Below are 16,316 nucleotides of genomic sequence, written 5' to 3'. Positions count from 1 at the left end.
TTTTCTTTTTTTAAAAAAAGATTTATTTTTTTTTTAATTTGAGAGAGAGTGTGTGCATGAGTAGGAGGAGGGCCAGAGGGAAAGGGAGAGAGAGAGAGAGAATCTCAAGCAGACTCCCCACTGAGCATGGAACCTACATGGGGCTTGGTCCCAATACCCTGACTGAGATCATGACCTGAGCTGAAACCGAGTCGGATGCTCAACTGACTGAGACATCCAGGCACCAGTTTGAAATATTTTCTAATAAAAGAGAGTGGGGAAAAAAGACTTCATTTTATACCATCTTTGGATGGCATGGATTTCTTCAAACTACAGTATATTTTGGGAGAACTGATGTTTTTACTAAAATATCCATTCCTACTTTCCCCTGTTCTTTTTCTGAAAAGGCATACTTAAGCCGAGTAGCCTTCTATGGTTTGAAAGGCAGATACTCCAAAGCAATCTTGAATTGTAATGAGGCCATCAAAATTTATCCTCAGAATGTGCGTGCCTATATCTACAGAGGAGTTCTGAAATACTACAACAAGGTAGGGCTGTTTCTTGCCTTGTTAACTGAGATTTTAGAATGGGCAGATGCTCAGATGCCAAGTTGTGACTTGTTTCCTTTTTTTCTCCGTGAGAGGAGAATCACTGTGGTACAAAGGGCAGAACTGCATAGAACACTTTATACTTTCACAGTACTTCAAAGGGATTTCAATTCATAATTTTGCACAAAATAGTGCTATTTATTTTTGATATTTATATTTTAAATAGCACTTACTATTTACCTTATTAAGAAAGTAGTGTGTATTCATTGCAAAGGATTTGGAAAATACATAGGGGATTAAAGAAGATTAAAATCACCTATTATCCCCACCATCAAATGACAATTCCTGAAGAGCAATTTGGTTTATTTACATTTAGTCTTTTCTTTCCCTGAAAATATGATATGTATTTTCCAAAATTGGGATTATGCTACTTATAAATTTGTTGTGCCTTTCTTCTCATAATATTTAAAGATACTATTTTTAATGACCAAATAATATTCTACCATAGTATATTTTTATTGTTGGACATTTGGGTTCTTTTAAATGTTTTACTATTTTACTGTCTTAAATAATACAGTTACACACACTTAGAATAAAGTCATTGCTTGAGTTTATGATTGATTCCTAAACAGAAACTACTGGATCATATGGTGTGAGCAGCACCATTGATATCTGATACTGATATGGAATACTTTGTTTCTCCCTACTTTTCTTTTCTGACCTTTCTTTGTAACTATTTCATGTGAAATATATGGCAAATAATGCCTTAAAGCAAAGGTTAGACCTCGTATTACATGTCAATTCCATATACTGAATGATCTAAGGTATCAGAGAAGCATCAAAGAGGAAGTGAAAGAGAACATGGGTAGAAAACATGACCATTATGTTATATAACAGTATGAGTGACAGAAGCAAGCAAGGTTTGGCCAATATGGCTTATTTCTCTTTTACTAATAAGAAGTATAATCTTCTTTTTGCTTTATAGCAATATTGGCAATAAGATAATCATCTAAATTATATATTGAATTTTATTTGCAGGTAGGAGAGACATTATTATAATAATTCCTACCAAGAGATCTTAATTAACTCTGTGAAAGATTAGCTTAATTGTCTTAATTTCCCAGATGATGCACAGAATAGGTAAATGAGTGTTCCAAAAATTCTGATAGAATCAAGAATTTATTTTGCAATTAAACTTCAGTCCCTTATGATTAACCCTTCTTATCTAATTATTTTTTTCTTTATAGACTTATAAGCTAGCGATTACAGATTTAACTACATCTATCAATATGGACAAAAACAGTTATGTAGCATTTTATAACAGAGCATTATGTTACACCAAGATAAATGAACTTCGAATGGTAAGATGACCATTTTACTAAACTACACGTTATAGCATTTGTAAACACATGTAAAGCATTTTCTTATTTCTGTTATATAATTTTGAAAAATAATTCCTGTGGAAATACACACACACACAACAAACTTGAGAAACCAAAGAACCATTTCAAAGATGTTTAATGTTTTATTGGTCCTCAGCACATATTTTTACACAATCTTTGCAATGTCACATGAAAATTAATTTTACAATGCTCTTATAAGCATTTAAGGGCATTTATAAATTAAAATATATTATGCAATTCTCATTTGAGTGAATGTTTCTACTGATACACTGCTTGGAGAATTTTTAAGCAGTGATCACTAGCAATATCGTTGCTTCAAAAATCTCAACATTAGCTAGAACAGTTTGTCCAGAGACTTTTTGGTACAGCGCTCAGACCACAGACACAGCAGGGAGTTTTCCATGATGGTTTCCAGCTCCCAGACCAGCGACGAGTGTTGCCTGTGTCTTTTGAAGCCCCAACTGATGGCTGCAGTAAATCTTTCTCTCTGTTTGTCCTGATCCACCTTCTACCTGTGCAAACCCTCTTTTCTGTTTCCTAATCTTACCCTTCTCTTCCCTACCCTTGTAGACTTGGTCCTTTTCCAGTCAAGACCCCACCGGTCAGCTGGTCTCGGTCTCTCAGTGTTCTGTCCCATCCTCGCGCTTCTCTTCCTCTGTCGCCTGCTTGTCTTCTCTTCTTACTTCTCTCTACTTCCATAGTCAACGAAGCTTTCTCCTAAGACACTACGTCGCATTCCTGCTGTTCTCTGTGGACACACTCCTCCAATCTCCTTGAAATTTGGACAGTGAAGTCTGTTTAAAACAGTTGGAGATTTAGAAACGTATTTGCTGTGGAAGGGAAGAGGTTGAGAACCATTGTTTCTACCTAAGAGACTGTAGAATTCCTGGTAGCCAGTCTATCAAGTTTCCTCCAGAAATGTTGACAAATGAATAACTAATTTTTAACAAAGGAGTTAAGATTCTAAGAGCTAATTAAAGGATCATTTATCAAGTAACCTGCACAGCAGGTGTCTTTGATGACTCCCTCCCCACCCCCATTCCTGCCTTTTCTGGGTAACTCTGAAGCCTCAAACAATGGACTGGGTGGGGGCAGGGCACTCCCATTTTTGTTATCGTTGATATATAGCAGAATCAGTGTTCTATGAATAGGGAAAATGAAAGACTACCTAGAGATTTAACTAGAATAATAACATATTGGTTATTTTAGAGCTGCCAGGTACTCAACACATTTCCTCCAACTGAGTAACTTTACAGAGGAGGAAATGAAAGCAGGGAGAAGTTAGAAACACATCCAAGTCACAGAAAGTAGAAGCCTGTATTGGTGTTCACAGGTTTGTTTGCTTCTGGTTAACAGTCTTTATGTGGCTTTGTAAAACCAGTTGACCTCCAGCATGTGGACCGGATGTCATTTAACAGTGTCACCGCCTCCCTTTTTGTCTCCCTCCACCTGTTTCTCAGCATTCCTGCCATCACTGGAGTGAGAAAACCCAAGTACCTTTCTGCAGAAAATGCACTTAGGCATTCTTCCCAAGATATGCTTTCATAAAAAATTAAGAAAAGGTGAAATCTGCTTCCTACCACCTCATTTTAATATAAATAACAGTTACCACTTACTTAGGGCTTATTGGGTGACAAGCACTGAGCTAAATGCTTTACCAACATACAATCAAAATATTTTTAAGTGGACTTTTGCAACGATATGATAAGTTATTAATATTCCAATTTTATAGATGAGGAAACTGAGGCTTAGTGTTAAGTAATTTCCCCAAGATTGAAGAGGTAATAATAATAGCAGAGGCATGATCCAAATCCTGCTCATTGACCTTCACGACATCTCATTTCCCACCTTTTGTTTCCTCTTGAGTCACATATTCAGCTGCTTAGTAGATCTCTAAGGCATCTTACAAGTTTTACATTCTGGGATTCTGTGACAGGAAAATTGCAAACATTCTAGTTTTTTTTTTTTTTTTAAGATTTAATCCATTTGACAGAGACACAATGAGAGAGGGAACACAAGCAGGGGGAGTGGGAGAGGGAGAAGCAGGCTTCCCACGGAGCAGGGAGCCCGACGTGGGACTCGATCCCAGGACCCTGGGATCATGACCTGAGCCGAAGGCAGAGGCTTAACGACTGAGCCACTGAGGCGCCCCTAGTTTTGTTTTGTTTTATATGTATTATGAATTATTTTTACAGCCCTGGCAGAGGTTTGCTTATAATTATGTCACAATGCACATATAGGATCTTTAATTGTACAGTTCTTTTAGACACTTGAGTGCCTAGTAATGAAACACTAGAGAAGGACCAATGAGCAAATAGTAAAATATTTATTTGCATTTTCAGTTAGTGGGTGGTACAGGCATATAAGATTAGGCCCTTTTCTGATGAAACTGTAAGGCCGCTTTCAGGCAAACAGGCTTGAGCAATGGAATGTAGTAAGGGCCACAGCAACGCCCTGGCTGAATAGACGGGCCCATCAGGTAACCCACCTCAGAATATCCACAGGCCCTAACTGACCGATGGGCTTCTTACAACCAGGTACAGTTACCAAAAAAGGGGAAGATTCCAAACTCGGCATACCCCTTCACCTTCCCCCTTTAAAAACAGCCCCACCCACTGCCTCCTCCCAGACAGCTGTCCTCTGCGGTCCTGCCCTCCACTCCCTTGCGGTGCATTCAATAAACTTCTATCTCCTTTGTTCTGCTTTAGGTGGAATCTATCACTGCCCTTGCCACCAGTTTCCACCCCATCAGTGCCCCACATCTGGGGGTCCCCGTCCAATTGAGAGACACCCCATTTAGACACCACAGAAACCTATATGGCTCTTTTGGACAAAATGTTTAGTAAGAAAATGAGTTAAGAGATTCAGCTCCAACCCAAATTTAGGATAGTCCTAGTACCTGGTACAGAACCAGTGAATTAAAAAAACAAAAAACAAAAAACAAAAACAGATTAAAGTAATGGAGAAAGGTCTTTTGAGTTGATAATTCTTAGTTTAGACTTGTGTATTACAAAACATAAGTATGCTTATCAAAATATATTTTTTTAAAGATTTTAGTTATTTATTTGACAGAGAGAGAGAGACAGCGAGAGCAGGAACACAAGCAGGGGGAGTGGGAGAGGGAGAAGGAGGCTTCCCGCGAAGCAGGGAGCCTGATGCAGGGCTCCATCCCAGGACCCTGGGATCCCAACCTGAGCTGAAGGCAGACACTCTACGACTGAGCCACCCAGGCGCCCCTCAAAATATTTTGAAGTAATTTTCCAATGACTGTTTATTTGTTAGTGTATTAAAATTCAGTTTAATTGATTCATGATTTATTCATTCAACAAAAATTTATTAATACTGCCTATTATAGGCAGGCACTGAGCTAGTTATTTGCTTTACAATGGTGAACAAAATAGGTAAGCTCTGCCTCCATAAAACTTAGGTTTCAGGGTTTCAGTGGTAAAAACAGTAAAACACTAAAAAGAAATTAAATGTTAAAAGGTAGCAAGTGCTCTGCTTTAATGTCAACAGTCATTTGGTGAAACTACTGAGTGGGGGAAGGGTATTGCACCCCTCCCCTTCCAAACCATATACAATAAAAATGCTTAGGATGATCCAAAGATAACATGTGAAAGGTGAGCACAGTGTGGACCATTTATTAAAACATAATAGTGTTTGTAATATTTAGTTAATGGGACCCTTTAAATCTGATTGATTATTTTTGGCCATAAATATAACTCACATTAAAGAATCCATGTTAGGTCCTAGTTTGGTCATAAACACATTTGTTCATAGTCAATGTGGTAAGGCTCTCAAGAGTTGAATCTAGGTTGTAAGTGATTATTTTATTTTTAGGCATTAATAGATTATGGAATTGTGCTGCTTCTTGATGCTGGAGAAACTGTGACATTAAATACTTTCATTAATCGTGGACTCATCTACGTAGAGCTAGAGCAGTATAGTTTCGCATTGGAGGTAAACCTTCCTGTTTACTTGTAAAAATGAACCCACTTGATTTTGCACATTCTTTTCAGAAAACTAGTGAACAATTTTTTTCTTGGTATCATATGGCCGTATTAATGAGCAATAACAACTTTAGCAGGAATTGTATTGAAGTACTTTGAATGAATAATAGAATCTTTGCCAAGAAATGTGTATTTTTACTTTGTTTTGATTACAGCTAATATATAAAAAAGTGTTTCTGATTTGAAGAAATATCAATACACTCTCCTTCTCCCAGGGAGTATCTTAGCTACACATAAAACTCAATTATTTGGTAAATAAAATGATTTGTGTAATGATTTATTTTGCTGCTCAGTGCTAATTCTTCCTCATTCAAAATTTTCCTCATTCCCCACTGAAAATATATCAAAATAAATCTGTTTTGCATAGGGCAGAAAATGGCTGCTCAAAATAGGCTACTGGGAATAGACTTTTAAATTAGTGGAAACAGGCACTCAGAATTGCAATAAAATAGCATCTGCAGTGTCTTAAAAGAAAAACAGGTTGTTTAAAATGTATTTTAGTAATTAATTGTTATTAATTAAAATTAAACAAAATTCACCATTCTCATTTTTATCTTATTTGTATCGTCTATTTTAAGTTAATTTTGGAATTAAGATTAAGAAATATGAAGCAAAAATCAAATAGCAATTTGAAGTTTGCAGTTAAATAATGGTAATTTTGGTTTTGTGTTTCTGAGGAACGATGACAGAATATTATGTAGTGAGTGTTCCCTCATTTTTTTCACCTTTAGAGATGGCTTTTATTATTTTTCTGTGCCCTGGAGTTATCTTTTGAGATTCTGCCCCCACAGAAATACTTATTATTAAGGAAGTGTCTGAGAAATCTTATTCTAGGCAACTTATGCTATGATGAAATGTAATTTCAAGAGTTGAACTCCTTTAGCTTTTGGTTTTGAGTTATACCATTCAGAACTCCCTCAGTTAGGAGAAGTTAAAGAACTTTGTTTGGAGTGGGCAAGTAAGCTATGGAACTCTGGGCCACAGTGTTGGGGGTGGAACAAGTGAGGAAAACGGGGGTTGGGAGCAAAAGACCTCAGCTGTTGGAGAATTAAATACAGGGCCTGTGTTATCTAACAAGAAAATACCATTTAGTATTTAACAAAATCTTTCAGCTAGGAAGTAGTGGGGCAAGATTTGAACTCAGATCTTTCTTGATTCCAAATCCTATGTTCTTTCTCACAAGGCAAGTACCTGGCATTGGCCGTAAAGTCAGGGAGATCACGAAGACAGAGAAGCTCATGGTCTAGTGGGAATCATTGTCAACCCTTCCCTTTCTTTACCCTACATCTAAATCATGAGCAAGTCCAGTCAGCTCTACCATCAAAGCATATTTTGAATTCATCACTTCTCATTTTTGCCACTGCTATCCTCCTAATTCAAGCCTCAACCATCTTCCCCCGGGACTACTGTAGGAGCTTCTTAACTGACCTCTCTGCTTTTGCTCTTGTTCCTCTGCATGCTGTTCTTTACACAGCAGCCAGGGAGACCTCTTAAAAACATAAAGAAGATTGAGCTATTCCTTTGCTTAAAATCTTCCATTGGCTTCCCATCACATTTAGAATAAAATCTGAATTCTTGACTATGCCAGCCAAGACCCTATATGATCTGGCTGTTGTCCACTGATCCGCCTTCATTGTCAAATGTTCTTCTTTTCTTCCCTCAGGTCACCCCCCTCTGGCCTTTTGCTATTCCTTGGAAATGCCAGGCTCTCTTCCTGCTTCACAGTCCTCACTCAAGCTATTCCCTAAGCAGAGAACACTCTTCCCACTGATCTGTGTGTGGTTCATGCCCTCCTTTCCTTTCAGATTTCTGCCCAAATGTGGCCTCCTTAGTCAAAAGGACCATAGATTGATTAAAATGGAATTTTTTTTAAATGAAAATAACTCAAAATAAGTCTGGAAAGGGAAAACAGAGGATACCAGCAGAAAACAAAAAATAAAATTTAGATCTAAATCTAACCCTATCAGTATTTACATCAAATAGAAATGGTCAAAATATACCAATTAAAATAATGAGGAGGTCAGATTGGAATTTTTAAAAAGTCCTTACTACAGGGGCTCCTGAGTAGCACAGTTAAGTGTTTGACTCGGTTTCAGCTCAGGTCTTGATCTCAGGATTGTGAAATTGAGCCCCGAGTCAGGTTCCACACTTAGCATGGAGTCTGCTTAAGACTCTCTCTCCCTCTCCCAAAATATTTGCAAATGACATATCAGATAAAGGGCTAGTATCCAAAATCTATAAAGAACTTATCAAACTCAACACCCAAAGAACAAATAATCCAATCAAGAAATGGGCAGAAGACATGAACAGACATTTTTCCAAAGAAGACATCCAAATGGCCAACAGACACATGAAAAAGTGCTCGACATCGCTCGGCATCAGGGAAATCCAAATCAAAACCTCAATGAGATACCACCTCACACCAGTCAGAATGGCTAGAATTAACAAGTCAGGAAACGACAGATGTTGGCGGGGATGCGGAGAAAGGGGAACCCTCCCACACTGTTGGTGGGAATGCAAGCTGGTGCAGCCACTCTGCAAAACAGTATGGAGGTTCCTCAAAAAGTTGAAAATAGAGCTACCATACGATCCAGCCATTGCACTACTGGGTATTTACCACAAAGATACAAATGTAGGGATCTGAAGGGGTACATGCACCCCGATGTTTATAGCAGCAATGTCCACAATAGCCAAACTGTGGAAAGACCCAAGATATCCATCGACAGATTAATGGATAAAGAAGAGGTGGTATATATACACAATGGAATATTATGCAGCCATCAAAAGGAATGAGATCTTGCCATTTGCAACAACGTGGTTGGAACTGGAGGGTGTTATGCTGAGTGAAATAAGTCAATCAGAGAAAGACATGTATCATATGACCTCGCTGATGTGAGGAATTTTTAACCTCAGGAAACAAACTGAGGGTTGCTGGAGTGGTGGGGGGTGGGAGGGATGGGGTGTCTGGGTGACAGACATTGGGGAGGGTATGTGCTATGGTGAGCGCTGTGAATTGTGCAAGACTGTTGAATCACAGATCAGTACTTCTGAAACAAATAATGTAATATATGTTATGAAAAAAAAGAAGAAGAAGATAGCAGGAGGGGAAGAATGAAGGGGAGTAAGTCGGAGGGGGAGACGAACCATGAGAGATGATGGACTCTGAAAAACAAACCGAGGGTTCTAGAGGGGAGGGGGTTTGGGGGGATAGGTTAGCCTGGTGATGGGTATTAAAGAGGGCACGTATTGAATGGAGCACTGGGTGTTATACACAAACAATGAACCATGGAACACTACATCAAAAACTAATGATGTATGGTGATTAACATAACAATAAAAAATTAAAAAAAAAGACTCTCTCTCCCTCTCCCTCTACCCCTCCCCACATCCCTCTTTCTCAAATAAATAAATAAGTCTTAAAAAAAAAAGCCCTAGCTATATTCTGGCTGTAGGAAACATACTTTAAATATAATGATATAGATAGGTAAAAGTAAAAGGCTAAGGAAAAAAGCATGCCCTGCAAACACTAATTAAAAATTAAAAAAAGTTTTTTTTCTCAATGTAAAGTAAAAACTATTAATTTGAAGCGTTAAATTAAAAAAAAAGATGCAGGTTGAGGGAGAACCAGTGAAAGAATGTAAGACTTAATAATAAGAGGGCTAGATAAACAACCAAGAGAAAGCAGAGTCTTAAAACCTATCTAGGGAAAAATTTTTAGTGGGAGTGATTGATAAATAGTGTGGTTAAGTAGGACAAATACTGAAAACCTATTAGTTAATTGAAAGTTGTATGTCCTACCTTCATAGGAACACGTTGACCAGGAAGTAGAACGCAACATTTAGACTGGCATTGTTTAGGAAGTTAATGGTTAAGCTGGTTGGTGTGAGAACATTTATTTATGTCTTTGTCCTCTTGAAAACCTACCAGGAAAACAGTAAAGGAATAAAAAGGTACTAATTCCACAAAGTTAAAGATGGTGGAGAGGAGCTGTTGAGGGCACCAAAAACTACCACTCAAGATTTTAATACCTCAAACTTAAAAATGAATGGGTAGCCAAGGATCCTACACTTGAGGGAGGTGAAACAGAGACTAAAACAAACAAATGCATTGCCATAGGTGTATGGGATGGTGGCAGAAGAGGAAGCGCATGGAGTGATGGTGTCGGATAGCTAAATATTAGCCTGTGTCGGAAGTCAAACATGATACAATACTCATGTTATTTAGAAATTTGAAGGTAAATAGCAGAACAAAACCCAGCAAGGTGTAAAAACAATTATCCTTGGGGAGTGGACTTGGGTAAGGAGAGGGGGAGCAAGAAGGGAGGCAGGGAGTCACTATAAGCTTTGTACGTTTTCTAGTTTTATTAGACCCTATGCATTGTATATAAAGGTTACTTTGAATAAGAGTAAAAATAGACAACAAATGCCTCTAGAGGCAGTTTACAAATTATAAAATGAAATTGGCCTTATTAAACAAGAATAATGAGTTGAGGGAATATGGGGACATGGCCGCTGTGAGTGTTGACCATACGTTCAAGGAGACTGGTAATGACACGGCAAGGCCATGTGTAGTTTTTGGGGAGGGAGGATTGAGGGAAGGCGCATTAGGGCAGGGCAGTGAGCCAGCGATTAAAGATACAGAAAGCGGCAGGGCTGTGATGCAGCAAGTTTCCAGAGGAGACAGGAAGGAATAAAGTCAAGAGCCCACTCTCTGACACAGAAAGTGAGACAGTGTGAGTGAAGGTCTGCACAAATAAATCCACCAGTGGAGGGAGTGGGAGTTGGGATTTTGCTTTGTATATGAGTGACTGCGTGTGGTTTGTTATTTAGCATCTCCATATTAGAGAAAAGATTCATGCAGATAAGAAAAATCATAAAAATTCTGTTAGCTTTATTCTAAGTAATGCTAAGTCATCATTTATGTCTATTGCTGATAATTAAGGCCTAATTACCATATAGCATAATAATGGTTGTGTATATAAAGTCAAGTTGACATTTGTCAATTGTATCTGATTACAAAATGAAACTTGGCATTCTCAATCTTTTAAGTTTGTGGTCACTCCCCACAACTCTTCAAATTAATAAGAATGTTTGTAACAAATCTCACACTTGTAAATTTGCTTCTATTTTAGCAAAACAATTCTTTTAGGGGAGTTAGCTGGCAGCATATCTGATTAGATTGTATTTGAGTAGACAATAACTTTCTTATTTTCTCCCACATATTTCCATTTAGTATCAAAATATATTCTAGGAATCTAAATGGGGAGTCTGCATTCACAAATTGGTCTACGTGACTAATACCTTCCTCCCGCAGTAGGATCCCAGGGTGCTCATTTGACCCTACTGCTCCCTCTTCCAGCCAGTATTTGCAGAAAACTCATTCTACCCCCACAAGACAGCCAGCTCCCTCCCTGTGGCACAGCCTGGGAAGGTTTGTGGAAGAAAGAGGGGAGAAGAGAAGGAAAGGGGAAGGGAGAAGGAGAAGGAGAGGGAGACCATCTATTAAGGTTAGCTCCTCGGGCACCTGGGTGGCTCAGTTGGTTAAGCGACCGCCTTTGGCTCAGGTTATGATCCTGGAGTCCCGGGATCGAGTCCCGCATCGGGCTCCCTGCTCAGCAGGGAGCCTGCTTCTCCCTCTGACCCTCTTCCCTCTCGTGCTCTCTCTCTAATAAGTAAAATCTTAAAAAAAAAAAAAAAAAGGTTAGCTCCTCTCCAGTGCCCAAGGGAGGACAGTGAGTGTTAGGGCCACAAAGTCAGGACATTTTGCAGGCTTAGCACTTGTAATTCTCTTAACAACCTCTTCCCCTGGGCCATTCCAGTCTATCTTAGTTGACTTCTCTAACTCAAAATCTTGGGGTTAGAGTCTACATTGCTTCCTCTCAGGAGCTTCTAGGATCCCTGGACAAACAACACCCTTCCCAGAAGTGTGGACTCCAAAGGTAGGGAGCAGCCTTAGCTAATCCACACCAGAAGGCCCAGTTATACACTTTCACTGGGCCTATGTGCCTATGGGTCCTATGACATGTAATGCAAAGCTTCTCTCCAAGTGAATTTCCATTTCTATCTAGATGGGGAAGTCTCTGGTGGTGTGCGCTGGGGAAAAAACAATAAAATGAAAGCAAATGAAATATCTCATTACACAGAGCAGGGCAAAGCCACAAGAAGAGGGGAGACCAGTAGCATAATATTCTGAGTGAGTTTCCAGCTATGCTCCATGCATTCTCACTAACTGTGATACTAAAAGGAAAAATGAAGTTTTAGGAAGATGTATATTTTAATGCTTGTGTTAAATATATTCATGGTAGAATCAAAGTTAGAAGGAAGTTTAAGAAAGCACAAAAGATAATGTTGCAAAATTAACAAAAACTTATAAAACTGTTTCAGGATTTTAAACAAGCTGCACTGATAAGCAAGACTGATGTGAGCCTTTGTCAAGCCACTGCCATGTGCCATCACAGGTATGGAGTGCAATTTATGTTGATGTGAGAGCGGGTAGAACCACAATATTTATAATGATAGAAGAATAGAAGAAACAGAGGAAAATGTTGTGGAACTAACAGAGTACAAAAATGGGGAGAGACACAAAGATTCCCTGTAAAGAAGTGGGGAGCACACCTGAATGTGTCATTAAATATTCAAGAAAATACCTGCATCATGGCATTGGGGTACCCATTTGATACAAGCCCATTTACTGGAAAGGACCTTGGTAATATAGAGAATAAAATCATGCATAGCTTGAAATAGCTAAGAACAAAATCAAATTAATTAATTTTGTGCTTAAAATGGAACTAACTTTTAAAAAGTCTGTTTCCTGGAAGAGAGAGTGATTTCAAAACATAATGTATTTTCAAGAAAATTTTGCATTTAGAAAAACATAGTTCTAAATCTAAAACTAATTACAATACCAGTAAATATCCACAAAGTACAATAAAATCTACAAAAAACATATTACTTAAAATATTATTACCTGTTTCTGGGATTATTATAAAAATAAGTAATGGGGCATCTGGTGGCTCAGTCAGTTAAGCATCCTGACCCTTGATCTCAGGGTTGTAAGTTTGAGCCCTGTGTTGGGCTCCACACCCAACTGGGTGTGGAGCCTACTTAAAAAAGAAAAAAAAGTAAGTTATAGAAGTGGAGAAAAGAATAGGCTCAAATACAGATGACTATCAGTTTAAAATTTACTCAGATAATATTAGAGTAGGTAGATTTTGTTAACTATAGGGTTTACGTTTCTATATATACAGTTGGCGTCTAAAAATTAATTTCTGGTCATTTTGTTTTTAAAAGCATAGAGATTCAGCACGTGAAGATTTTAAGGTAGGATAAGATATGTTTGATTAAGTAATAGTTTACAGCATTATTTTTCATGAAACAACAGCAATTAATAGGAGGAGAAATTTGGATGTTCATAAATTATGTAGGCTAGGCTGTGTAAACATCAAATTTAGAGAATAGTACATAATTTGAATTATTTAGGAAATAAGCATTCTTTTTTTCCCTTTTAGGACATAGCTACATTTTCCTATGAGAGTCAGACTTTTTATTTTATGAACATAGTAATATAATAACTGGTACTTGTGAAAGGTGTCATTGAGGTAAAAAACCTAAACAAGTCTCAGACATCTAATTTTATATAGAAAGCAAAACATAGTCACACTGTTGTCTATGTTAATCCAGGAAACTTTGTACAATTCATCTCTTTAGGTAATTGTCATTCTTAAACAGAGATGGAATAATGATGACTGACATGTTTGTTTTGGTGGGAGAGTGCAGACCAAAAATGTCTGAGGTCATTGTATTCTCTTAAAATCAAAAAAAAAAAAAAAAAAAGACTGCAAAGTTTCTCTCAACCTCATTCCTATGTTTAGCAACTATTAGAGACAATAAAGTTCTCTCTGTGTCAGTTCCTGATCTCTTTTATGAAATGTAATCACTGGGTCTATATGGCAGAGCCTCCTTAAGCTGATACTGCTTTGCAATTCCAAATAACCCAACTTTCATCAGCCGACTGGAATCTCTATTGTCCTTTAATAAAAGTAGAATTTAAATCAACAGTAAAGCCCTGATAACTCACAATCCCAATTCCATGTGTTTTGAGTTTTACTGAATTTAGCAATCAGGAATGTTTGGTGATTGGTTATATTTATTTCAGGAGAAGTATTTTTGCTTTTCAAGGTAAGCTATAACATACTTATACCACAGCAGCTTGGTTTCTAAGTACTGAGATTCATTATTGATGTCTTATAGTGGGAAAGTAAAAATTCTCCCATTTGGAAAATTCAAAAAAAGGAATAAATCTTTAAATTTTAGGACTTTGATCTTTGAACTCATGGGGTTGCAGACTTTTGAAGTATGCCTTTGTATATCTCTGGCTCTCACTCTTGTGGTTGCTAGGAGACAACATTCCTTAGGCTGAATATCCTACTTGTTGTCCAGTTTGGTCACTAAGAGTGTTATGGTAGAGTTAATTTTTAGATCTCTTTGAGAAAGCCACCTTTAGATTAAAAAAAAAAATGCCACAGGGGGAGAGCCTGATTTACTCAGAGTTACATGTCCTATCCACTTTTTACCCCCGAATATCTATTTTACTATTTTTATATTTGCATAAAATATTTTTGAATCTTTGACTCTGCAAGCCCCATTCTTTAGTTTTGGGAGGTATTTATGATTTATTTGTACAACTCAGTAGGGCACATCTGGTCACGTATGTGATTAATTTGGAAAATGCAGTGGGCCTTTGTGTCTGTGGCCTCACTGCCACACTTAGCACATGGTCCATAGTTATGGACACTGTAATGAAAATCATGCACCTTCCTCAGTGATCATATTATTTCAGATTTATAAAAACATTTTATTTTAGAAAAACTAATTTAATATACTTTTATATTTGTAATTGATGCTTAACAATTTATGTCTTGCTGAATATGTATCCTGATATAACATAGATACTTTACCAGATTCTTCTGTTGTTTAACTGCCGTATGATTATGAAACAAGAGCTTCAGTCTAGGATATTGTGTGATATATACATTTTCAAATAAATGAGATTGCTATTTCTATAGTGTTATCTGTTTCTTTCTTTTCTTTTTCTTTTTTTTTTTTTTCTATTTGTACAGGGAGCTGGGAAGTCTCTGGTTTTGACAATGTCACCTCCTCTGGGCTTGATTTTTAGTCATTGTCAGCTTTGAAGAGCTTGCTAGGTGTCTTTCAAGGTCTCTTTCTAACTTTAAGGGTTAATAATTACTTAATTAGTCTGAATGGATTAGGTGCTCATTAAACTTTAGTGCTGATAGAGGAGTTAAGATGGCAGAGGAGTAGGGGGACCCTAAGCTTGTCTCTTCCCTTGAACACAGCTAGATAGTGATCAAGTCATTCTGAACACCCAAGAAATCAATCAGCGGTCTACAAAAACAAAAACTGCAAGTCTACAAGTAGAAAAGTGACCACCTTTGGAAGGTAGGAGATGTGGAGTTGACTTGGGGGAGATACAGCTCTGGATACATTGGTGGGGAGGGAGCCTGCTTACGGAGGCTACCACAAAGTATTAGAAGCCATGGAGTGTAAAATCTGAACCTTTAGTGGTCCACTGCCATGGAGGATGTGCCTGGCTTAAAGGTGTTCAGGTGGCAAAGTGGGGCAGAATCCCAGGACTGAAAGCATGGTCTGAAAGAATTCTTTGAAAGAATTAATAAGATTGATAAACTCCTAGCCAGACTTATCAAAAAGAAATGAGAAAGGACCCAAATTAATAAAATCATGAATGAAAGAGGAGAGATCATGACCAATACCAAGGAAATACAAACAATTTTAAGGACATATTATGAACAACTATATGCCAACAAATTAGGCAATCTGGAAGAAATGGATGCATTCTTGGAAACTTATAAACTACCAAAACTGTTTGAAAATCTGAACAGACCCATAACAAGCAAGGAAATTGAAGCAGTAATCAAAAACCTCCCAAAAAACAAGAGTCCAGGGCCAGATGGCTTCCCAGGGGAATTCTACCAAACATTTAAAGAAGAGTCAATACCTATTCTTCTGAAGCTGTTTCAAAAAATAGAAATGGAAGGAAAACATCCAAACTCATTCTATGAGGCCAAAATTACCTTGATCCCAAAACCAGACAAAGACTGCATCAAAAAGGAGAATTACAGACCAATATCCCTGATGAAGATGGATGCCAAAATTTACTCACCAGGATACTAGCCAATAGGATCCAATAGTACATGAAAAGGATTATTCACCATGACCAAGTGGGATTTATTCCTGGGCTGCAAGCGTGGTTCAACATTTGTAAATCAATCAGTGTGATATATCACATTAATAAGAGAAAGGACAAAAGACATATGATCTTCTCAATTGATGCAGAAA

The 16,316-nt window shown here is 37.7% G+C and overlaps 1 protein-coding gene across 3 annotated transcripts in view; it reads left to right on the top strand.

Moving 5' to 3' along the window:
- TTC6 (tetratricopeptide repeat domain 6) overlaps nucleotides 1-16,316 on the top strand; it is a 203,354-nt gene that overhangs the window by 165,743 nt on the left and 21,295 nt on the right. For all 3 annotated transcript variants that reach the window (XM_035728139.1, XM_035728137.1, XM_035728138.1), the window contains 4 exons: nucleotides 387-527; nucleotides 1,775-1,888; nucleotides 5,771-5,890; nucleotides 12,324-12,397. In XM_035728139.1, coding sequence (XP_035584032.1) covers nucleotides 387-527; nucleotides 1,775-1,888; nucleotides 5,771-5,890; nucleotides 12,324-12,397 — 449 coding nt within the window. The remainder of the gene's footprint in view (nucleotides 1-386; nucleotides 528-1,774; nucleotides 1,889-5,770; nucleotides 5,891-12,323; nucleotides 12,398-16,316) is intronic.

The sequence above is a fragment of the Zalophus californianus genome, chromosome 6, assembly GCF_009762305.2.
Source record: "Zalophus californianus isolate mZalCal1 chromosome 6, mZalCal1.pri.v2, whole genome shotgun sequence".
In the NCBI taxonomy this organism is placed as follows: domain Eukaryota; kingdom Metazoa; phylum Chordata; class Mammalia; order Carnivora; family Otariidae; genus Zalophus; species Zalophus californianus.
The sequence above is the reverse complement of the archived record's forward strand: the minus strand, read 5'-3'. Positions and strand labels throughout refer to the sequence as shown.